We start from the raw sequence: 25798 nt of genomic DNA on the forward strand, positions 1-25798 counted from the left end.
GGAGCCGCATATTAACTTCTGAAGAGCCGCATGTGGCTCTGGAGCCAGAGGTTGGCCACCCCTGTTCTAAGGCATCTATGGAAAACAAATCAGAGTACTTGAGATCAGGAAGCTGTAGATCAGATATTCCTTCTTTTTTTGAATCACTATTGCCCAGAGATTTTTCTTTGAATATAATAATCAGACATACAATAAACCAAATACAGTAATATATATATATATATATATATAAATATAACTTACGTAATCATGAAAGGCTTTAGCTTCACTTGAATGTTCACACGTTTCTCGTCTTTCTGGAGCTGCACAGTAGAGATCCCAAAATACACTACAAGTTAAAAATAATGAGTTATAAAAATAGCAAGGAAATAATTATAATATACTGACCTTATATCTATAGATCACCTTCTGCCAAGGATCTCATAACTCTTTATACATATTAATGAATTAACCCTGATGACAGCCCTGTGAGGTAAGAGAGCACTATCTTCTGATTCTCTGAGGCATGTAATGATGTGTCCCGTTAAGGCCACTATAGTTTAGTCCAAGAATATCAGTACTGCTGCAAGTTACTTTAGAGCAATGGCTGGAACTCTATATTAACCTTCTATCTTTGTGTGTGCCTACATTTACTTCCACAAAACACCACTTGGCACAAAGAAGCTGAGACATGTCCAAAGTCACACAGTAAGACAGTGGGGATAAGAACAGGAATAGTACCTAGATCTTCTAAGTCACTGTACTGTGCTTTAACCAAAAGACAATAAAGCAGCATATATATGGGTAAATGTAAAAAGTGGGAAAGAATACCATGATATGGCTTATAAATAGTAAAAAAAAGATTGTGATGCCTTTAACAGGCCCTTTTTACACTTTGGAAAGGAGCAGTGTTTAAAAATAGTGTTAAAACAGAGTTTATATACTTCTCCCTCTGAACTGTTTTTAACAGGATTTAGCCAGCTGTATTCACTGAATAAAATAAACAATGTTTACATATAGTGTTTGAGGTATTTTATCATTGCAGTCTCAAAGTCCCTGGAATCAAAAGATCTGCTATTTATTAAAACACTTTAAAGAATAAAATCAAAACTGAATTTTATTTGGCTGACCTCAGACATATGTGTTGGAGTTCCTCTAAGACCTCTTTCACTCGTTTCCCCAAGAATGCAGTTCAACTCCAGTCTCATTACTTGGGTTCCTTTATTTGGCATACAACAATGCTGCGCTGCATTTATCCGACTCAAGCAAAGGAGATGGGTATAGGGCATACCACAAATCCAAAGTTACACTGTTTTATGTTTCAGCTTATTTTGTCTGTTGTAAATTGTTTCCTGAGTACCCCTTATCTTAGCTATCTTTTAGCTTTCTGACCCATTTACAACCCTAATTCTGTCTCCAAAGAAATGAGCCCTCACCCATAGCCAACTAGTCATGTCAAGCCAGACCTATTCATGTCAAGCCAGTTTAATTCCTTAGATTTATCTTTTGGTCATCATGCCATAGATCATAATTTAGGAAAACTTTAATTGGTGTACTGACAATTCCAAAGTCTCCTTATAGAATTTCAGACACAGAACTCTAAAAGAAACATTTGGTAGTGATTATGCCACTTTGCACAGTTATGTACTTACTACCTACTTTCCTGGGGCCAGGTGGAACTAGTATGTCACCTGTAACTTCATCCTTTGTTGTCAGTAATCACCATGATTATCCATTCATAGAGTATATATGTACATAGCAGATGTGTCTGGAATCTCCATACAGATACAATTCATCTTGGCAAAACAGCAGTTCCTATGAATTATGTTTTCATCCGCTGTTCCAATATTAAACTTTGGGATACTATATATACACACAGACACATAGATACATGTAAGTAAGTGTGAAAAAGTATAAGGCACTCATGTGGCATACCTGTCAGAGATAATGGGCTACCTGAGGAAGAGATGGGATTTGCAGAGTTTTTTATGCTGTCCATTTACATAATTCTTTATCTTACCCCGTTGATGTTAGTAAACTACTTTGTAAGCCAATACCATAGAATTCTTCCAAATGAGCATGAGTGCACTTATTGATTTGACCATGTGGATATCAGCTGTAGATGTTAAAGGCCCCAAGTCAGTAAACTACTTAAAGCTGTGGAAAACTTTAAGTGTGGATTTAACAAGCCAGGCCCTCCTTGAGTGCCTCCTGGTGGCATGAAGGTGCCCTACAGGTGCCCAGCATCAGTTCCACCCCACTCAGAGTCCCTTCAAACACTCCAGCACTCCCTTGGGTAACCTTGTCCCAAGGTAATTTATTATTATACATGTCTCGAAGACGTAAAGTCCCATATTATAATTCAAAACACCTCTGCCTCTGCTGTCTTTTGTCACTCTAAAATCTTCAGTCCCCAATCTTCCTTCAAATGAAGGGTTCCTTGTTTATTCCCATCATCCCCAGTAAAGTTTAAAGGCTAAAATGAAGCAATAACATAAACAATGTCTGCCCATCCTGGGTTTAATGAAAGTCTCATATCCTTCCTGGGTTCTTTCCGAGTCCCCTGCTCCTTGTACGGGACAGTGGCCACAAAGCCTCTCTCCACAGCCTTCCTTCACCCCTGCACTCATAAACATTGGCAGGAAATGTCCCCTCTCCCACTCTGGAGGACGTTGACTTCTTTCAAATCTCAGTTTTCTCCCAGATTCCTGCCCCTTATATAGGGTGATAGCCATAGGGGGACTCCCTAGCTCTTCCTATGGCTCTGGAGTCTCCACCATCCACGTCTCCCTGTTTGTGACCTATGTCTCCTCTCTCCTGGCTCCACAGACTCCTTATATAGCTCCTGCCCTCTAATCAGATCTAACCATAGCACCACTGTTCAGTAACCCTCTGACACTCACTTAAGTCCAGCCCTATTTAGCAAAGCACTTAACAACACGTTTAAGTCATATTTCAACTTCAATGAGACTTAAGCACATGCTTCAAGTTAAGTATGTGCTTAAGTGCTATAGTGAATTGGGGCCACAGGCAGTAATGTTGATAGTGTATTTTATGTCATTTTCCTATGACAATATAAAGTTTTTCATCTCTGCTTGTATTCTTAACCTAATGTTTTCCCATATGAAAACTTATTTTTAAATGCATTATTTACTGCAAGACTCACTGTAAATAAAGTATTGAAACCTGTTCTAGTTCTCATATGATGTGTTAACACTGTCAACTTTGTAATACACCCTTTTGCCCTAGCAAAAGAAAGTTTTGGAGAAACAATTGTAGTGACGAATACCACAGGCTAAGGACTTCAACATGGAACTGCTTTTTTTCTTAGTAAAATAATAGGGGAAATAATGAAATCTAAAACAATATGGCTATGCTTCTTAGATATGCTTTTTTAGGAGACTCCATTGTTATTATTAGCTTCTTTCATTGTTTTCTATACCAATTATTCTTGATGAACTCAGTATAATTTGTACAAAATTCACCTGAATTTCTTTCATGCCTCAAAAGGTTAATAAAAAAGAATTTGTCAGCTTAAAACAAGGAGGAAAATTTGGTATTTTACTGTTCTTTTTCCTTCAATTTTAAGCATAGCCATTCGACTCCACTCTCAACCTACTTTAATTGGAAGGAAAGAAAATTATTAACACTTACCACCACCAAGAGTGCAAGAATCCTGGGGGCTCCCCCAACGTGATGTTTTTTTCCCATCTTATCTAAAAGGAATAGAAATAAAGTATTTTATGTTTTTCCACTCAGTCTGAACAAGATACATTAACTAATCTACCCAGATAGGAAAGAGATAATACATGACTGTGCAGTTAGAAAAATATTTATCGTCATGAATTTGGGATGACCACATAACTTAACACATCGTATCACCATGTACTCAGCATTTGTCACATATTTTGCAGAAAACCTATTTTAGAAATGTTTTAGTGTTTTTAAAATTTTTATTGGTACTACATTTTGTATCCCTCTGCCCTTAAGCTAGATATTTTAGTTAAGCCCAAATGTACTGGTATGAGAGAGAAATTAAAAGTAATACATTTAAAAATACCTCTAAAAATTGTATACAGTGAACATGAGTCAGAGAATTTTAAGAAAAACTCAAGATGCTCCAAGGGTAATCCTAATGACTCAGCAGGTGGCAGTCTTCCCCCCAGGTCCAAATTGCACCCATGTTTCAGCGTGGTAAGGAGCACTGTAGTAGTATTAGAAGTAACTAATATTCAACAGCAATTTTCACAAAGGTACAGCTGTTAGGTAGAAGGGAATATCTAAAAATAGGAATTTAGCTAGGACAGAGGGGATATCACAAATCCCTCCACTAGTTACAGTTGGATATAGTAGTATTTACTTGCTGTCCTAAACTATGGAGAAGTATTGGTGTTTAAACATGCAACATTATGACGCAGAGGTAGCAGCGACTATGTCAGTGGTGAGTGAAATGAGTTCTACTTTTGTGAAATGCTTGGGGATCCTTTGGTATGAAAGGTGGTGATGTGTAAAAATAATATTGTTAATAAAATGGACAATGATTAAAGCTTGGATTTTCAGAAGAACTTGAGACGGTTTGGTACCTAACTCCGATTGAATTTCAAGGCCCAATTCTCATGGAATTTCAAGAACAACTGATCAGACACCTTTCAGGTTTGCATATAGCTGGCAAGAAGAGGATACACACAGCCCGAAGGTCATCCCAAACAAGCACCAATAAATCTGTTCTACCATGTTATGATGTACACCTCTACCCCGACATAACGCGACCCAATATAACGCGGGTTCGCATACAACACCGTAAAGCTCTGACACGCGGCTCTGAGCAGCGTGTTAAGGGTGCCAGGCCAGGCCGGGGCCGAGGAGTTGGATAAGGGGCAGAGGGTCTTGGGGGCAGTCAGGGGCTCTCCCCCGCCTCCCCAGGTCTGGGAGGCGGGAGCTGTGGGGGGGGGGGAATTTTGGGGGGGCCCCGCAGTCCCAGAGTGGCCTGGGGGATTAGCAGGAGGCTGGGAGCAGCCCGCTCCGCTTCCCTTGCCCTGGCCCCAGCCATGTCACTCGGAGGAGGGGGCTTGGGGGAAGGGATCCCCCCCGCACTCACTGGCAGCAGCGGAAGCGGAGCAGCCCGGCCCCAGCCTGCTCCAGTCCGCCAGCTCCCAGCCGAGGTGCTCCACTTCCCGCCGCAGGTGAGTACGGGAGGCGTCCTTTCCCCAACCTCCCCGCACTCACTGGCGGCGGGAAGCAGAGCGCAGCTGGGAGGTGGTGGAGTGGAGCAGGCCAGGGCAGCGTTGCTCCACTTCCCGCCGCTGCCGGTGAGTGCCTGTTAGGGAGCAGGGGTGTGGATAGGGGTCGAAGCAGTCAGGGGACAGGGAGCAGGGGGGTTTGGTAGGGGGTGGGGTCCTGGGGGTGATTAGGGACAGGGGGTCTCTGGAGGGGGCGGTCAGGGAACAAGGAATGGGGGGGGGCCAAAGCAAGTTCGATATAACGCGGTCTCACCTATAATGCAGTGAGATTTTTTGTCTCCCGAGGACCGCGTTATATCGGGGTAGAGGTGTATTGTGTAAATGCTGCTTACTTAACAGCAAAACTATTTTATACATTTTAAAAAAAATTTATTGGGACTATTTTTTATATCCTTTTGCTGGTAAAGTCATGAACTAACTACACAGGGCTCAGGAGAAAACAAATAATGATAGCTAGGGATATAAAAAGTATCCTTCCAAATGTACAAATACTGCATAAACTATAGACCAGATAAAGGGTAAATTGGAATAAAAGGCAAAGCAAGAAGTATAAAAGCAATTTTTAAAAAACTAAACTCTTCAGATGCACTGGAATCAAGAAGACTACATGCTTCCATTGGGAATAACTTGAAAACTTAAGTAGATAACCAGGAACCGATGCTATTCTTCAATGGGTTCTAAAGTAAACATAAAATAATGTACTAAGAAAGATGTGCAGTATGTACTTAACACCAAAACTGTTAATGAAGACTGGAAAGTCATTGATCTGGAGTAAAATTCATACCTGTGCAGAGGGCCAACATAAAGCCTATGTACTACTTAAATCCTTCAAAACATGGCTTGAGGGGGATCTAACTGGTGCATAAGCTTTGTGCTGGCCCTCTTCACAGAGGTACATTTCACCCCAGTCAGCATCTTCAAAGCAAGAGCCTGTGAGAAATAAGAGACAGCTCTCTCTTATTTTTTATGAATATTATATGTTCTTCTGTTTACTTGCTGGACATTAATCTGTCTGACTGCATACATTTAAATCTAAAGAGTCTGTTAGGAAGAGCAGGCAGGAAATGAAACAATTCCAGAGATATCTTCAGGGAAAATATCAAGGGTCCTTAAGAGAACAAACAGTGAGCTATTAATAGAGAAATACCTACCTTACTGTCACCAGCCAGGTTAACCAGATAATTTTTCCAGGATTAGGACATAAGACACTGAACTGTTAAAAAAGCCCTGCATAGAGAGGAAGGGGCATGGAGAGTGAGTGGAAAGCAGCTGGCGGAAAATACTGGGACAAATAAAAGGGAAAGAGAATTTACTGCAGGGGAGCCTGTCCCTACCACCCCAGAAGTTGGGTTACCCGAGCTACGTGGAAGTTACCAAAACTAGAAAGGAAAGGATAAGGTATAGGTAAGACGCAGTGTGTAGGCCGTTTGTTGTTTTACCCGTTTTCTCCACTTGTTATGATCCTTTGGATGAATAAACAATGTGTTTGTTTTGGAAAAGCTGTTTTGAGTCACTTTAATCAATTGTTGGTCACATCTCCTGAAGGAAATTCTCTTGCAGGAATCAAGAGGAGCCACAATTGATTAATAGGGGGGCTGCAACTCAAGAGATCCAATGTAAAAGTAACTGACCTCCGAAGTTCCAGCCTTTAAAAAGGTTAAGGAAGGAAAGCCTATCGCCAGAGTAGTGTACTTGAAAGGGGACTATGAAATGGTCCAAAGTGCAGCTCACCCTGTAACTATGACAGAACCCAAGGGGATTCTAGGACTTACTGACCTGTGAATCTCAGTTCTAAGAAAATTCATTTAAAAAACAGAGTATCACAAAATCTGGGAAAGCTTAAAAAAAACAATTCCTTAGGACATTATTTTACAGACTAATTGATTGTAATGTCAGATTTCCTGATACCCATCTCAAATTTTCCCTTTCTTAACTTTGTCCCATTACTCGTAGTTACACTCGCTTGTACAACTTTAAATAATGTCTCTCGATCTTTGTTGCTTACACTTTTCAAATAAGTATAGACTGTTAGTCATCACTTAGCTAAGCTATACATATTTAATTCTTTTAGGGCCAAATTCTCAGCCTCAGAACTGTTCTAAATTTTGGCCTTCGATAGCCTTATGGACTTTTATGCTCAGTTGGGAACTGCTAGAACACATAGGTGCTCTAGCCATGCCTCTTTCTTCTGGCCCTGTCTTCTAAACTGGAACCAGAAGAGAATGTGGCTTCGGAGTGCCTCATATGTAACCTGCAAATCCCCCACACCACAAGAATCTTCATTTGACCTGCTCTGGTGGATTTGTAGTCCCATTCTATCTATGGATCAAAACAAAGAGGACAAAGCATGGTAGAGAATCTAAGCCTTCATCTTCCCTTATAAATTAACCATCCAGCTACTTCATTTTTGTTGTTCTTCTCTCACTGCCCTCTAATATGCCAATATAATTCTCATAACAAGATATTAGGAACTGAATATAGCAATTCAGCTGCAGTTGCACCAAACTTATATAGAAAAAAGAAAAGACTCTGTGATACAGAAATTCACCATATGCACCCCAAAACTGAACTGGCTTTTTTGGCACCATATTCCATTGCAAACACATGTCTAATCTGCTATCCACTATCACTCTCTTATTTCTTTCATCATTGCTGCTTGCCAGGATTCTCTGCCCCATTGATTTATCTGTGTTTTGGGTTATTTCCCATCCAAATGTATTAATAATATACAGTTTTCAAGATGAATCACATTTTATTATTTTCAGCCCAGATTTCTAATCTTTCTATGTCACTTTGTATTATTTTAAAATGTGTGATCATTGTAATTTATCCCAACATAGTATCTTCTATAAATGCCATCAATGTTCTGTTTACTCCTTCTTCTATACCATTGATGAAGAAGTTAAATGAAGCCCATGGATCTTTGCAGTATTTAGTAGATACCACACACCAATTCAATGTTGCTATTTATCACTGCCTCTTGTTCAAGATAATTCAGCCACTATTAGTCCACATTATAGTGCTTCTGTCTTCTCAGATTTAAATTAATTTTGACAGCAAAATTTTGGGAGACACCACATTGAAGGCTTTTCCAAAATTCAAATGTCATACCTAAATTGTTCCCCTCATCCACTCACTTTGCAAACCTACCCTAAAAACAAAATAAGCAAAGCTTTATCTTGCAAAATGTATTCCTTATAAATGAATGCTGTTTTTGCTGAGCATAAATTATCCTATTAATTTTTTATATCTTTCTCTTAATTATTTTGCCCCTACTTTAATAGAGAGAAAAATTGGATATACCAGAAGGTAACTGCTGGAAACCCTCTTTATTTAAAAAACAAAAACAAAAAGTTCTACGACAAATTTGATATTCTCCAGTCTTCCAGTAGCATGCCAGTTGTCCAGGACTGTTCAAAAAGTCATCAGTAGCAAAATAAATTTATTACCATTTGAATCTGTGCCACCTGGGACAAGTGATTTTGAGATGTGGAAATTTTCCAAGTTATTACCTTGCCTGCTCTTTATTCAATGCTGTTTTCCCAAGCTCTTCTTTACTTCCCACTTGTCAACTTATTTTCTTAAATATTCTTGTTAAAGAGAGATTTTAAAAAGGAGTTCAGTATCTCTGACACACTGGTCATTTTTTCCTATCATAGACAAAGGTTGCTGAGAAATTTACTTGGATTTTCAAAAGGTTTACAGAGTCCTTTAACAAAGAGTATGAAGACAAAATTAACATAAGGTAAAAGGCAAAAGTACCATCAGGTGTTAAAACTGGTTAATCAACAGGACACAAGTAGTTATAATACATAATTGCTTCTTCAAATTAAGAGAAGTCGTTAATTGGTATCATAGGGATAGGTACTGAGACCACTGTTCGTCACCATTATCTATGGTGTATATAAATGGGGACAGAGTCTGGAAATATAATATAGTATAACACATTTCATTGCCATGTGTTTGGAATGGCTGCATTATACACAGGTGGTGAAACCATGAGTAAGTTATACAGGTCATCCCAAGCAAATACTAATAAAATCATGTATTCCCTAAATACCACATTTGTTACAGAAAACAAGTGGGATCTTTACGTAGTGAAAGACAAGGAGGTAAGGGATACAAATCACACCAGTGAATTGTTGTGTGAAGTTGGGGATGCCTTCAGCCAGAGATGGGTGAACACTTGGTTAGCACAGACTTAAAAATCCAGGTTTATCACTATAAACTGATATTCACAGTGTTGTTTTATTCCTTTTTTAAAAACCACATACAGTTATTCTATTAGCACACATTATCAAAATTGTGAAAGAGAAGAAAACAATGGGAAACGTACCTCTGATAAAAATGTCTGGGCAGATTTCTGTGCTCCTACATGGAGCAGATATTCATATACATACAGTGCTAACCTGGAAAATGAATGAACAAAATGTATTCAGTATAGAAAATCTGTCTGTTGTTTGCTCTGGTTTGGTTTGTTGCTTTTTTTTTCTTTACAAATAGTCTCAGAAATTAACATATTGAACTATGTACTGCTTGATTGCAGAAAACATCAGGTACTAAAAGTGTCAGATCTACTATTATCTCAATTCTCAACTTTTAAACTAGAGTATGTGGGTCAATCGTAGCAGAGCTGTTTAAATAACACTTAACAAAATATTATTAAAAAACCAAAATTAGTCTATGTCAATATTTTAATGATATTTTGGACAGATGCCCAGTTAGCTCATAGCAGTTCAGTTACTGATGCTCTATATTTACCCACACCAAGCCAAGCCTGCAATAAAAAATACAACATATCCATAAATTATAGCAATGCTGAATTTTTTTTCAAAGCAAATTATTCTTGGGGAAGGTACCAACCCATTAGCACCTTTGACCAATATTCTTTGTTTATTTACAGAACATGTAAACCACAGGCTGCAGCAGTAAAAGCTTCCTTTGCTTAATCAATAATCAATGCACCCCCAAGTCTGGTGTGGAGGGAGGGACCATCTCCCTAGGGGAAAGTGTGAGTTAATCTTAAAATCCACTGAATCCCTTGCATTTCTACTGAGATTGACGTTAAGGGTGTCAGTTATGGTCACAGCTCTGGAATGAGCTCCACAAAAGTAGACCCCCCAGCCAGGCAAATCACCACTGAAATCAATGAGGCTCCATGCAAAGCTCATTGCATGACTGGCGCAGATTTTGTGAATACCTGTGCACTAAAACCAGGGCTGAGAACACCACCTCACATAGCCCTCAGAAATGGCAAAGCTCAGGCCCTCATAACACAAACTAGATTTGAATCAGTGACCTATCGGTGAAAAGCTTTCTATCCTGCTTCCTTTTCCCCCAAGAAACCACTCCCCAGCAGCACACTTTTTCTCACAACGCAGCAGTGTCAGATCTTTCCAGTATACGTTTCTTTTTGGAGGGATTTACATCTTTTCTGAAAAAACTGTTCTGCACAGAAATTGCATGAAAAATGTCTCTGCCCAAGAAAGGAAAGGGAGTCCAGCTATTACCCTGTTTTAAGGATGTATTTCTAAAACAGAAAAATGGCTTTGTTTTTCATTCTGCAAGCAATCGGAGAAGAATTTGAACTAAATGCTGTCACTGTTTTTAAAAGATTTATATGTGACAATATAAAATACAAGGGAGGAGTTCCAAAATACAGACTATTCTTGATCCATATTTTGCTTAGAGTGTTCGGTCTCCTCTACTATATCTCCAGTATCATAAATAAAACTATAGACTTGATTTCTCCTGTATCTCTTAAAGTAACAAAATCTTGGATTCCTTCTAGTCTGAGCCCTGAAAGTGGTGGTAATACGCACATTTTTGAATTTAGGAATATCACATGTATTTACAAAATAATGCTGATATTAATTTGCATTAAACACCCTTCAATGCCCACCATTCTCATAACACTATAGCGGGGGAAGTATTTTAAGCATTTTAATAGGCTACTGCACTCTTAGGTGCTCAATTACTAATGAGGCTCTCAGACCCTAGAGCGATGGGTGCCAATAAAAGAACCTGGAGAGATAGAAGATCATTCATACTGTAGTTTCTCACTCCTAACATACTTTTCCATTATTTAATCCAGAGTTGGTGGGTTACCTGGCTCCAACTTGTCAGATTGCAAGTGTGAACAAGAAAGCTGAAACTTGGTGACTTAATTCTTTCTACTTGTATCCTCATTCAAATTTTAAGAAATTTGTGAATGTACCCAAAATCTAAAACCAGAATGATCCAAAAGGGAAAGAAATGAAATTTTTATAAAAATAATCAGGATAACGTGACACCTAAAAATATCTGTAAAATATTTCTGCATTTAGTCCTTCTGAGACACAGAAGTTGTTTTTTTTTTCTTCTTTGGTTTTTGTTAAAAACAGCATAATCTCTGGTAGTTTAAATCCACAGTCTAGATGTAAAAGGATCGATAGGGCCATATTCTCTCTCTCATTGCAAAGGAAAACAGGAAAGCACAAGAACAAAAAGTTTATTGAAGAAACATCAAAATCATAAGACTATCATCTAACCAAAGCTTCAGCAAATATTGTACAAAGATATCTAACCTACACTGTAGTACTTTAATAGCTAAAAAAAAAATGTGTAAATCTCACCCAAAGACTCCTGGATCCACCCTGTAAAGCAGACAACACCCTGTTGGAGCTCCAGTATTAAGCACATCTCTTTTCTGCCCTATGTGCTCCTCTAGCCAGTGTGTATTTTGAAAACCCAAGGCTTTTGCCTAGCATTCCCACAGACCAAAAACAAACAAAAAAACCAATCCCAGTTCTAAAAACTCTACCTGAGTACAGTGAGTGTACTCTGCAAATTAGAATAAGGGGTTTATAATAATGCCACAGACTTTCGGAGATGAATTATTACATCCTGGTTTAAATTATCAAAGTAGTAACTGTGGGAAGAAAAGGTGGAACAATATGCAAAAATACCCTGTCTACACGAAAAACCGGTTCAGATTTCAAAGGAATAAGACAAAAGATATCCCTGGTCTTAGATCTTGAAGAAGACTCTCCTGTGGGAAACTAAGGGTAGGATCATATTTATTGAGTGACTGCACAGTCCTGTTGGTAGAAAAGTCTAGGACCAATTCAGAGGAACAGCTTCCTTGTACAAAAGTGAAGCAGGAGGAAAAGCACAGGCTAATTCAACTGGTTCTTATCATCTCTAATTTTTTCACATCCCTTGTTGTTATTCTTTTAGGAAGTCTTTAGGGAAGTTAGTATTATAAATTCATCCAAAAATAAATGTATTTGCCTCAGAGATAAAAGAAAGATAATACTGTTTTCTGCATTAGCCACGGCAGAGGGATGAATGAAAACTTATGCTCTGTGGAAAGACAGCTGAAGAAATCAAAAAGGTGTAATACAGAGCTACAGTGCGACAAGGGGGAATAAGGGAGGTAGTGACTACAACTACGCAACAAAGAAAGACTAGAATAAGGAGGTTTAAATGGACATAATCTAGGCGTATAAAAATTGACAGATAAAATAGATTGATTAATTTTCTGGGCTGGTGGCGAAGAAAAGATCAGTGAGACAAACTTTGCCTCAGAAGTGCTCAGGCCCGAAGTGATTTTTACAAGGAATGTCTTTACTTAACAGACTAGTGTAAGAAATGGACTACCAAACAGCAAGTATTACTGTCAAGCTGTCACACTCCCTTACTGGCTGACAGTAAGTACCTAGGCTGAAGTAAAGCAAGGTGACTAGTACAGCTTCTCTCCATCCTAAAATTTTCTGCAGCAGAATTTTATATAGATCAGGTTTTTCTCAGATTTAGTCTCAATTAAGACAAGCAGAGTCTCTCAAAGTCTTTTGGCGTCATCCAGCTTGAGAACACAGCAACTACCAACATGTTAATCAGCGGTGTCAGAGGTTTGCTGATGTACCTCTTGATTTAGTTGGGGATTGGTCCTGATTTAGTTGGGGATTGGTCCTGCTTTGAGCAGGGGGTTGGACTAGATGACCTCCTGAGGTCCCTTCCAACCTCGATATTCTATGATACCTCTTCTATGAATTCAAGACTATTTTTTCTGGATACCCTCAATGCTGAAATTTTGCTAAGCTGGTCTGTTTTTCTGTCCGCTTCTGCTCTTTGTTTGAGACAATGTACACAGAAAAATAGAACCACAGCTGGAAGGGACCTTGAGAGGTCATCTAGTCTCACTCCTATACTGAGGCAGTCCCAAGTATACTTAGACCATCCCTGCCTAACCTGTTCTTAAAAACCTCCAATGACAGGGATTCCAAAACCTCCCTTGGAAGCCTATTCCAGTACTTAACTATCCTTATAGTTAAACAAAAAGTTCTAATATCTAACCTACATCTTCCTGACTGGAGATTAAACCCATTGCTTATTGCCCCATCTTAATAGGACATAGAGAACAATTGATCACTGTCCTCTTTATAATGCCCTTAACATATTTGAAGACAATTAACAGGTCCTGCAGAGCCTTCTTTTACCAAGAATGCCCTGTTTTTTAACCTTTCCTCCTAGGTCAGGTTTTCTAACCTTTTCATCATTTTTTCTTGCTCTCCTGTGGATTCTCTCAAATTTGTCCACATCTTTCTCAAAGTGCGGTGCTCAGAATTAGACACAGCATGCCATCTGAGACCTCACCAGCGCTGAGTAGAGCTGGATAATAACCTCCCGTGGTCTTACACATGACACTCCTGTTAATATATTCCAGAGTTATGTTAGCCTTTTTAGCAACTGCATCACATTACTGGTTCATACTCAACATGTGATTTACCATAACCCCCAAATCCTTTTCAACAGTATTACCAGCTAGCTAGTTATTCCCCATTTTGTAGTTGAGCATTAGATTTTTCCTTCCTAAATGTAGTACTTTGTACTTGTCTTTACAGAATTTCATCTTGTTGATTTCAGATCAATTCTCTAATTTGTCAGTCATTTTGAATTCTAATCCTGTCCTCCAACGTGCTTGCAAACGCTCCCAGCGTTGTGTCATCCACAAATTTTATAAGCTTACTGTTCATTCCATTATCCAAGGCATTAATGAAAATATTGAATATTACCAGACCCTAGACAGACACCTGCTGAACCTCACCAGATAGATCTTTCCAGTTTGATAGTGAACAATTGATAACCATTCTTTGAGTACTCTTTCAATCAGTTATGCACCCGCCTTGTAGTAATTTAATCAAGACCACATTTCCCTAGTTTGCTTATAAGAATGTCATGCGGAACTGTGCCAAATATCTTACTAAAATCAAGGTATATCACATTTACTGTTTCCCCTCATCTGCTTGGCCAATAACCATGTCAAAGAAGGAAACGTGATAAGAAACATCCATACAGATTCCAAAATGGAAACACCCTTTAAGGCATTCTGGTCAATTAGTCACCAACTGAAGGTACTACCAGGAAATCAACAGTAATAATTCTAAGTATGTTGCAGGACTAACTTGTTAGGTAATAAAGAAAAGATGCTGAAAAGGATATAAGTAAATTTAATGAGAACCTATTAACTTAAAGTAAAGCACTTCAGCAAATAGGTTCATTGATTAAAATTATATAACAAACTTCTTCACCTTCAAATCAAGGGATTAGGAAGAAAACAAACTTTCTATAAAGCAATGCCTGAAAGTCTGAAAGCCCCAGTCTCTTTCTGGCTTTGTAGAAGCCGTAATGCCATATCCTGGTTGAAAAATCAGTACCCTTAAGCCATACTTTTTGGCAGCAAGGAGGTTACTGTCAAACAGCATTTTTGAAAAGGATTCACTGAAAAAATACAAGACTACAGTGTCTTCATTTACTTTTCTTAAAATTATATTTTGTTATCTCCTGTAACCACAAGTTGACATTTGAGAAACAGAAACTTGGCCTACCTTGAAAGACAGACTTAACAACTCATGGATGAGGGATATCCCAAATTCTAACTCTCTGGGTATATCGCAAAAGGAGTGAGTAGGCAAACTTGAATCTATATTGCTAAAGAAGGCAACAAGAATAGAAATGCAAAGTAGCTTTAACTCTGGTTGTTTCCTGAAGTTCAAGGGCTGGGGTCAGAAAAGTAAGGTGATTGTAAGAATTCAGATCCCATTTTCTCATGAAAACTTCCTAATAATCCAGTTGGAGACAGGCAATCATTACATATGGCCTGGCAGATTTAAGGCAAAAGAAAATAAGTAGGGCTGTCAATTAATCGCAATTAACTCACGCGATTAAGTCAACAAAATTAATCGCAATTAATCGCACTGTTAAATAATAGAATACCAATTGAAATTTATTAGATATTTTGGATGTTTTTCTACATTTTCAAATATATTGATTTCTATTGCAACACAGAATACAAAATATACAGGGCTCACTTTATATTATTTTTATTACAAATATTTGCACTGTAAAAATGATAAACAAAAGAAATAGTATTTTTCAATTCACCTCATACAAGTACTGTAGTGCACTCTTTGCCATGAAAGTGCAACTTACAAATGTAGATTTTTTTTGTTACATAACTGCATTCAAAAACAACACAATGTAAAACGTTAGAGCCCACAAGTCCACTCAGTCCTACTTCTTGTTCAGCCAATCGCTAAGACAAAACACGTTTGTTTACATTTATGGGAGATAATGCTGCCCGCTTCTTAATTACAATGTCACCCGAAAGTGAGAACAGGCGTTCACATAGCACTGTTGTAGCTGGCATCGCAAGATATTTATGTGCCAGATGCGCTAAACATTTGTTCGGCCCTTCATGCTTTGGCCATCGTTCCAGAGGACATGTTTCCGTGCTGATGACGTTTGTTTAAAAAAAAATGTGTTAATTAAATTTGTGACTGAACTCCTTTGGGGAGAAGTGTAGGTCTCCTGCTCTGTTTTACTGGCATTCTGCCATATATTTCATGTTATAGCTGTTTCGGATGATGACCCAACACATGTTGTTCGTTTTAAGAACACTTTCACTGCAGATTTGACAAAATGCAAAGAAGATAACTAATGTGAAATTTCGAAAGATAGCTACAGCACTCGATCCAAAGTTTAAGAATCTGAAGTGCCTTCCAAAATCTGAGAGGGATGAGGTGTGGAGCATGTTTACAGAAGTCTTAAAAGAGCAACACTCTGATGCAGAAAGTACAGAACCCAAACCACCAAAAAAGAAAATCAACCTTCTGCTGGTAGTATCTGACTTAGATGATGAAAATGAACATGCATCAATACGTACTACTTTGGATCATTACTGAGCAGAAACCGTCACCAGCATGGATGCATGTCCTCTGGAATGGTGGTTGAAGCATGAAGGGACATATGAATCTTTAGTGCATCTGGCATGTAAATATCTTGCGATGCCGGCTACAACAGTGCCATGCAAATACCTGTTCTCACTTTCAGGTGACGTAAACAAGAAGTGGGAAGCATTATCTCCTGCAAATATAAACAAACTTGTTTGTCTGAGCGATTGGCTGAATAAGAAGTAGGACTGTGTGGACTTGTAGGCTCTAAAGTTTTGCATTGTTTAATTTTTGAATGCAGGTTTTTTTTTAACATAATTGCACTTTTGTAAATTCAGCGTTCATGATAAAGAGATTGCACTACAGTACTTGTATTAGGTGAATTGAAAAATACTATTTCTTTTGGTTTTTATAGTGCAAATATTTGTAATCAAAAATAAATATAAAGTGACCACTGTACATTTTGTATTCTGTGTTGTAACTGAAATCAATATATTTGAAAATGTAGAAAACATCCAAAAATATTTAAACAAATGGTATTCTATTATTGTTTAATAGCACGATTAATTGTGATTAATTTTTTTAATCACTTGACAGCCCTAAAAATAAGGTTATTTTCCTTGCTCTGTATAGCCATGTGTCCCAATTAAACAATATGGTTTAACTGAAGGTCTGGTTATAAAGTAATGTGGCAGAGCCAAAACCTCCTGTTCCTTATACTTGGCACAGTGCCAAAGTGGTATTCCAAGTATACTTTATGTAACTCTCGATATACTCAACAGCTAGAGTTATCTTATTGTTGTGCTAGGAAGCTGTTGTCCCTTTTATATAAAATCTACCACAAGGGAATTAGTGGGATCACAAGAAACTGTCAATTTATTCCTTGTGCAAGTAGATTTTGTACGTTGGTTGCGGCAACAGGCATTACACCGTGAAAGTCTGACACCTGGCATAAAAGGATGATAGTCAGAATATTTCAACTGTGACTATCACATAAATTAATCTGTCACTTTTGCTATGTTTCTTTCTTTTTTTTTTTTTTTTAACATGTTACATACTTGGGGGAAATTTTGCATGAGAAAATAACCTATCTGAGCTTAATATTAACGCTAAACAGGAAAGGGAAAATTGAGAAGTGATTAATCCATAATATAGTCAATAGCCATATGTAATATTTTTGGGAGGGGAGGGGCAATAGTAGAAGAACAGCACACATTTTAAAAAGGATAAGGCAAACAATTACTCCATAATCCCTCCTCCTGTGTGTAACCTTGTTGATTTAGTAACTTAAAAATAAGGTTTATCCTTTAAAGTAAGTGATTGCAGGATTGGGCCTGTATTTAAAAATATTATAACAACTGAAAAATGGTTTTAACTTTGAAGCTTCCTAAATAAGTTTTTTGAGTGTGCTTTCTCAAACTTATTTCTCTGTTAGCTTTCAAAATTGCTCTAAACCTCAATTTCATTTTTTTTAATATGGAGCTTTTTAAAATCAGAAGTTGAGTGATACATGTGGGGGGGGGGAGAAGTACAGCAAGTTTTGAGGCCCCAATACAATTATTTCATAAATTCATCCTGCTCTGAATTGTAAAGTTAACTTTAAAAAAATCTTTATCTTCATGGTAGTTCCATTCTAGCAGCTATGCTTGTTGTTCACATGGTGTTCCAGGGCTGCTCAGGATTTGATTATGAATTCTTTGCTCCAACGAGAAAGCTGTTATTTGTGCGATTAGACCCACTGAAATTAATTGGACTACTTGTGCAAGTAGCTGCTTGCCACTGTCAGTGAGCTGCTCTAACAGTTTATAGCTGCTCAAGGGTTTATGTTCTTAAACCCTAATCCCAAATACATATGCTCTCTGACTCAATACTGCCTGATACCCAAATGTTATTATTATTTAATTATTTAAAAATAAAATACTTCATTTAACAGGATTACGATCCACATTACTTGCCAACTAATGAATGGGCCTTTATTACCCAGAACCATGGTGCTGTCTTGAAGATTGGCCCCCTCAGTGGCAAGGTTGTCAGGCAGGAAGCACAAGCCTGCAGAGCTCCTGCCCCAAACTAGGGACTTGTCTACACTATAGGAGTTACAGCAGCACCAGTACGGTGCCATAGCTATCCCACTGTAACCTTCTAGTGTAGATGCACACTATAGAGACAGAACGGATTCTTCCATTGTCACCGTGGTAACCCCACTACCCAGAGTCGCTGTAGCTCAGTTGATGGAAAAATGCTTCTAACGACTTAGCCACATTTTAGGTCAGCATGGCTGCAGTATTCAGGGTTGTGGATTTTTCAAACCCATGAGCGCTGTAGCTACATCGACTTAAGGTTTAAGTGTAGACCTGGCCTGAGTAAATAGATTGTTTTTTAACAGGTTTTTGAATACAAACACATTTTAAGTGATATATTAGACAGTGTTAACACTTTTAGAAACATGTAAAACTAGTCAACTCCATTCTAGGGTTCATCACGACCAGCACTGGTAAAGGTGCTAAATCATGTCTACTCTACTCCATCTAGACCAGTATCCTGTCTTCCAACAGCAGCCTGTGTCAGATGCTTCAGAGGGAATGAACAGAACGTGGTAATTATTGAGGGATCCATCCTCTGTTATCCAGTCCCAGCTTCTAGCCATCAAAGGCTTAGGGACACCCAGAGCATGGGATTGTGCCCCTGATATCTTGGCTCCATGAACTTCTCAAATTCCTTTTTGAATGCAGTTATACTTTTGGCCTTCACAACATCCCTTGACAACGAGTTCTACAGTTGACTGTGTTGTATTAAGAACTATTTCCTTATGTTTGTTTTAAACCTGCTGTCTATTAATTTCATTGTGGTATCCCTGGTTCTTGTGTTACGTAAAGAGATAAATAACACTGCTTTAAAAATATGTTAGTAACAAAATTTGTATGACCTATTTACCTAATCTCAACACAGGGTCTGTTAATAGTTTCAACGCAGCTCTCCTGGCCACCCCTCAGGGCTTGCATGGAGTTCTGTGCTACCAGTAAACAGCATGTACATATTATAAGAAAGTTAAACACAAAGAAAACTAAAACCCCACAGCCTCACAAGCTTTAAAGCTTTACATTTGTTATATGGCTGCCAGTAGGTGACAACTAATTTAGCAGTTAGCATAGGATTTGTTTTTTGTAAACTTGAAAAACTACTTGCTACATGTGACAAAAGGTTGTGTTAGAACACTGTGCCTACAATAAACAAGGCAGATATTGATTTATGTTACTACAACTGAAAAATAATCAGGACATTGGATTTTGATGCTTACCAGCCCTCCACCCCACAATACTTGAAAAAAGGCAACAACAGTTAGCAAAACTTGAATAAGCCTTCAATCAAAATATATATTTTTAAACTGTGTGTGTGAAGCAAGATACTAATTTTTTTTATTACTCTCCAATATTTAAAAAAATGAATGGCTAAATCCTTCCCTAGCCTGCACAAAATGCTGGGAACAGATACACTCCTGCCTACTCCATCCAATGCAAAAAAGGACTCCTTTCTGCTAGGTCAGAACTACATGGGAAGGGCTGGGACTGAGGGAACATAAGGTGGAGTACATTTTGCCAGTCTCCTGAGAATAAGCTTAACTCACCCCAAGTCAGTGCTTAGTTGGAACTGCAGCGTACAAGCTAGTCCTTTCTCTTTAAATCAGGCAATTGGGGCTAATTCTGCTTTAATTCACAAGGTGGTCTCTCTTTCTAGGGCACCACCACAAAGAACTTCAATAGTTGAGGAGACTGACAGGATTTCTGAAGTATGGTGTATGTGGCTCCCAGAAGAAACCGTATTTGCAGGCAAGAATTTGTCTTTATTGTGTTAGAAGAGACACAACTGAAAGCTACACATACTGAGACGAGCAATTGTTTGAAACTTCAGGTATTTGTTTTGACACCACCTTAGGAGCATGAATGCTCAAAGAAAGACAAGGTCACTCAATGACTAGTAGACTTCCAGAATATACAGCAACTCACTAAGCAACTGTTTATATCTTTGGGTGGGTTTTAAATTAACAAACAAAATGTTTGCAGTGTTATAGAAGTATTTGTCCCAGGATATTAGACAGACAGGGTGCGTAAGGTAATATCTTTTATTGGACCAACTTCTTTTGGTGGAAGGAACAAGCTTTTGGGCTTACACAAAGCTCTTCTTTAGGTCTGGTGAAGGTAATAAGAGTATCACAGCTAAATACCAGGTGGAACAGATTGCAACACGTGTTACCATTCCTTATGCTTAACAATCTGTTCCACCTGGTATTTAGCTGTGACACGAGCAGTACCTTTCCAAGATCTGAAGAAGAGCTCTGCGTAAGCTCGAAACCTTGTCTCTCTCATCACAAAAAGTTGTTTCAATAAAAGATATTACCTCACCCACGTTGTCTCTCAAACAATATGAAATTTAGCACTTACATAGCACTTTACATATTCAAAGCCACAATACCCCTGAAAGGTAGATTAGTAAGCGTTATCCCCATTTTATACAGAGTGAAACAGAAAAATTAAGGGTCTCATTTTCAGAAGTCACTGGTCCCCCTCAATGGGAGTTGTGGGTGTTCAGCACCATTTAAAAATCAGATGTAAGTGACTTATCCAAGGCCATGCAGTGAGACAGTGGCAGACCAGAATTAAAATCCAGGTGTTTCACCTCCCAATCCTATGTTTAATTCATTAGACCAAGTTGCCTCTCAAACATTAACTGAGTTAGTGATTCAAAAGTCTTAAAATGAATTGTCAGGACAATATGTAATTGTTGTTCATATATTCACATACTAGGAATTGTCACTAATTCTGAGTCAATCGGGATCAGAGGTGGGGAAATAAATACCCAGGACAGAAGCTGAATTAACTCAAGATTTGCAGAATACAAAATAATAAAGATCAACACAAATTGGAAAAACTACTGCAGTAAAACTATTACAGGGGAAAAGAAAATATACTGTATACAGTATGGGCACAGATATTTTGAAAGCACAGGATATGAAGAACTCCATGTGCAGCATTCCCACTGAAGTCACTAGGAGTTCCATTTGCAGGTTCACTGCGCATAACATCAAAACTATCAAGACTGCCAAGTGCCATGCATTTGCCAGCCCTATCAGACCTATCCATAGCTCAGCTGCATTCTAACACATTTGGCTGAGCTCATGGCAGGCTGCAGGCATTTGCCTGCCGTTCCTCCTTCTGGCTGCCAGATGCTTGCTGAGTAGGCAACAAGGTGCATCCTCTCTTGCTGCTCCCCATGCTGGAACACAGGAACATAAGAATGGCTATACTGGGTCAGACCAATGGTCAATCTAGCCCAGTATCTTCCAACAGTGGGAAGCCCAGTATCTTCCAACAGTGGCCTGTGCTAGATGCTCCAGAGCAGGGGTAGTCAATTATTTTTTGTCAAGGTCCAAATTTCTTGGTCAAGGTATAGTCAAGGTCCAGACTCCAAAGAAAATAATAAAATAAGAATGATAATAAATAATAATAAGTAAATAAAAAGATTTCGGGGTCTGCTCAAAAGCATCTGGAGGTCCAGATTCGGCCCATGGTCTGCCTATTGACTATCCCTGTTCCAGAGGGAATGAACAGAACACACAATTATTGACTGATCCAACCCTTGTCGTCCACTCTCAGCTTCAAGCCCTCAGAGGCTTAGGGACACCCAGAGCATGGGGTTGCATCCATGACCATCTTTGCTAATATCTGATGGACCTATCCTCCATGAATTTCTCTAATTCTTTTTTGAACTCAATTATACTTTTGGTCTTCACAACAGCCCTTTCAAAGAGTTCCACAGGCTGACTGTGCATTATGTGAAGAACTTCCTGCTGTTTGATTTAAACCTGCTGCCTATTTATTTCATAGGATCTTGTGTTATGTGAAGAGGTAAATAATTCCTTATTCACTTTCCACACACCATTCACCATTTTATAGACTTCTATCACATACCCTCCTCAGTCGTCTCTTTTCCAGGCTGAACAGCCCCAGTCTTTTTAATCTCTCCCCATATGGAAGCTGTTCCATACTTCTCCTCATTTTTCTTGCCCTTCTCTGTACTTTTTCCAATTCTAATACATTTTTTTTAAAATGGGACAACCAGAACTGCACACACAGTATTCAAGATGTGGATAGTGCCATTATGATATTTACTGTCTTGTTATCAGTCCCCTTCATAATGGTTCCTAACATTCTGTTAGCTTTTTTGACTGCCACTGCACACTGAGCAGCTAATTTAAACGCTGTCATTTTGTATGTACAGTTGGGAATTATGTTTTAAAATGTGCTTTATTTTGTCATTTTCTTGCCCAGTCACCCAGTTTTATGAGATCCCTTTGTAACTCTTTGTAATCTGCTTTAGACTCAACTATCCTGAGTAGTGTTGTGTCATCTGCAAACTTTGCCACCTCACTGTTTACCCTTTTTCTAGATCATTTATGAACACGTTGAACAGTACTGGTCCCAGTACAGATCCTTGAGGGACCCTACTATTTACCTCTCTCCACTGAGAAAACTGACTGTTTATTCCTACCCTTTGTTTGCTATCTTTTAACCAGTTACTGATCCACGAAAGGACCTTCCCTCTTATCCCATCATTGCTTACTTTGCTTAAGAGCCTTTGGTGATGTACCTTATCAAAGGCTTTCTGAAAGTCCAAGTAGATTATATACAGTGAATCATCCTTGTCCACATATTTGTTGACCCCCTCAAAGAATTCTAATAGACTGGTGAGGCATGATTTCCCTTTACAAAAGCCATGTTGATTTTCCCCCAAAATACCGTGTTCACCTATGGGTTGGATAATTCTCTTCTTTACTACAGTTTCAACCAATTTGCTTGGTACGTAAGTTAGGCTTACCAGCCTGTAATTGCCAGGATTGCCGTAGGAGCCTTTTTAAAAAAATTGGCATCACATTAGCTATCCTCCAGTCATCTGGTTTAAGTGACAGGTTACATATCACAATTATGCAATTTTACATTTGAATTCCTTCTGAACTCTTCGGTGAATACCATCTAGTCCTGGTGATTTATTATTGTTTAATTATCAAAAGTTCCAAGACCTCCTCTACTGACACCTCAATCTGGGACACTTCCTCACATTTCAGAGTAGCAGCCGTGTTAGTCTGTATTTGCAAAAAGAAAAGGAGTACTTGTGGCACCTTAGAGACTAACCAATTTATTTGAGCATAAGCTTTCGTGAGCTACAGCTCATTTCATCGGATGCATCTGATGAAGTGAGCTACAGCTCACGAAAGCTTATGCTCAAATAAATTCGTTACTCTCTAAAGTGCCACAAGTACTCCTTTTCTTTTTCCTCACATTTGTCACCTAAAAAGAATGGATCAGGTGTGGGAATCTCCCTCACAACCTCTACAGTGAAAACCAATGCAAAGAATTCACTTAGTTTCTCTGCAATGGCCTTACCTTTCTTGAGTGCTCCTGGAGCACCTTGATCATCCAGTGGCCCCACTGATTGTTTGGCGGCTTCTTGCTTCTGATATACTTAAAATAATTTTTTGCTGTTAATTTTTGCGTCTTTTGTTAGGTGCTCTTCAGATTCTTTTTGGCCTGTCTAATTATACTTTTATTCTTGACTTGCCAGAGTTTATGCTCTTTTCTGTTTTCCTCAGTAGAATTTGACTTCCAATTTTTAAAGGATGTCTTTTTGTCTCTAACTGATTCTTTTATTATGTTGTTTAGCCGCGGTTGCATTTTTGGTGCTCTTATGTATTTTTTAGTTACATTTAGTTGAGATTAGTGGAGCCTCTGTTATGGCAATATGCTTGCAGGCATTTCACTTTAGTGACTGTTCCTTTTGATTTCCATTTAACTAGCCTCCTCGTTTATGTATAGTTCCCCTTTCTGAAGTTAAATGCTACAAGGGTGCGTCTCTTTGGCACTTTCCCCCCTACACAGATGTTAAATTTAATTACATTATGGTTGGTATCACCAAGAGGTTCAGCTATATACACCTCTGGGACTAGGTCCTGTGCACCAGCTAGGACTAAATCAAGAATTGCCTCTCCCCTTGTGGGTTCCAGGACCAGCTGCTCCAAAAAGCAGTCATTAATAGTGTCTAGAAATTTTATCTCTGCATCCTGTCCTAGGGTGACATGAACCCAGTCAATATGGGGATAATTGAAATCCCCCATTATTAGTGGGTTTTCTGTTTTTGAAGCCTCTCTAATCTCCCTGAGCATTTCACAAGCACCTTTAGCATCTTGGTCAGGTGGTCAATACTATATATCTACCGCTATGCTGTTATTATTCAAGCATGGAATTTCTATCCATAGAGATTTCATGGTACAGTTTGATTCATTTAAGATTTTTACTATATTTGACTCTATACTGTCACATATAATGCCACTCCCCCATCAGCGCAACATACTCTGTCATACCTATATATTTTGTACCCTCGTATAAGTGATTATCATCATTCTACCAAGTTTCTGTGGTGCTTATTATATTATTATTCTCATTTAATATCAATCACTCAAGTTAATCAATCTTAGTATTTAGACTTCTAGCATTTGTATGCAAACTCTCATAACATTTGTCAATATTTTGTTTTCTGCCTTCATGTGATGTAATAGAATGGGACTTTTTTGTTTGACTGTTTCTCTTCAGTTCCTACATGTGTTTTATCAAGTTATATCCTCTTCTCTTTAGTAGGATACAGAGTATCCCCTTTAATAAATCCTCCCCTATGGGATGTCTTTGTCCAAACTGTGCACTCCTCTGTACCAGTCGGCTTTCTCAAAGCCCTTAGTTTAAAAACTCCTTTATAACCTCTTTAATTTTACATGCCAGCAGTCTGGTCCTGTTTTGGTTTAGTTGAATGCCTACCTTCCTATATAGGCTCCTCCTTTCCCAAAACATTTATTAGGAAATGGGGAATACAAATCCCTCCTCTAAACACCATCAGCTCATCCACACATTCAGACCCTGCAGTTCTGTCTAACTGACACCGTGCATGAAACTGGAAGCATTTCAGGAAATGCTATCATGGAGGTGAAGAACTTTAATCTCTTTCCTAGAAGCCTAAATTTGGCTTCCAGGACCTCTTTCCTACTTTCCCTGTGTCAGTGGTACCTACACGTACCATGATCACTGAGTACTCCCCAGCACTGCACATAAGTCTATCTAGATGTCTCGAAAGGTCTGCAGCCTTCTCACCTAGCAGTCAATTCACCATGCGGTTTTCCAGGTTATCACAAACCCCTATATTTCTTATTATCAAATCCCCCATTACTATTCCCTGTCTCTTCCTAATCAGGCTCCCTTCCCCGGAGAGGTATCCTCAATACAAGAGGATACAATGACATCATCTGGAAAGAGGGTCCTAGCTATG

The 25798-nt window shown here is 38.6% G+C and overlaps 1 protein-coding gene across 6 annotated transcripts in view; it reads right to left on the reverse strand.

The window, feature by feature from the left end:
- Window positions 1-25798, reverse strand: part of SSBP2 (single stranded DNA binding protein 2) — a 273371-nt gene that overhangs the window by 191027 nt on the left and 56546 nt on the right. For all 6 annotated transcript variants that reach the window (XR_006290933.1, XR_006290932.1, XM_027828754.3 and 3 more), the window contains exons 2-4: window positions 9556-9628; window positions 3634-3695; window positions 244-328 (exon numbers count right to left, since the gene is read on the reverse strand). Coding sequence is in view for 4 of the 6 variants with exons in the window: in XM_027828754.3 (XP_027684555.1) it covers window positions 244-328; window positions 3634-3695; window positions 9556-9628 (220 nt within the window). In the remaining 2 variants the exon portion in view is untranslated. The remainder of the gene's footprint in view (window positions 1-243; window positions 329-3633; window positions 3696-9555; window positions 9629-25798) is intronic.

This window comes from Chelonia mydas, chromosome 5 (assembly GCF_015237465.2).
Source record: "Chelonia mydas isolate rCheMyd1 chromosome 5, rCheMyd1.pri.v2, whole genome shotgun sequence".
Classification (NCBI taxonomy): Eukaryota; Metazoa; Chordata; order Testudines; family Cheloniidae; genus Chelonia; species Chelonia mydas.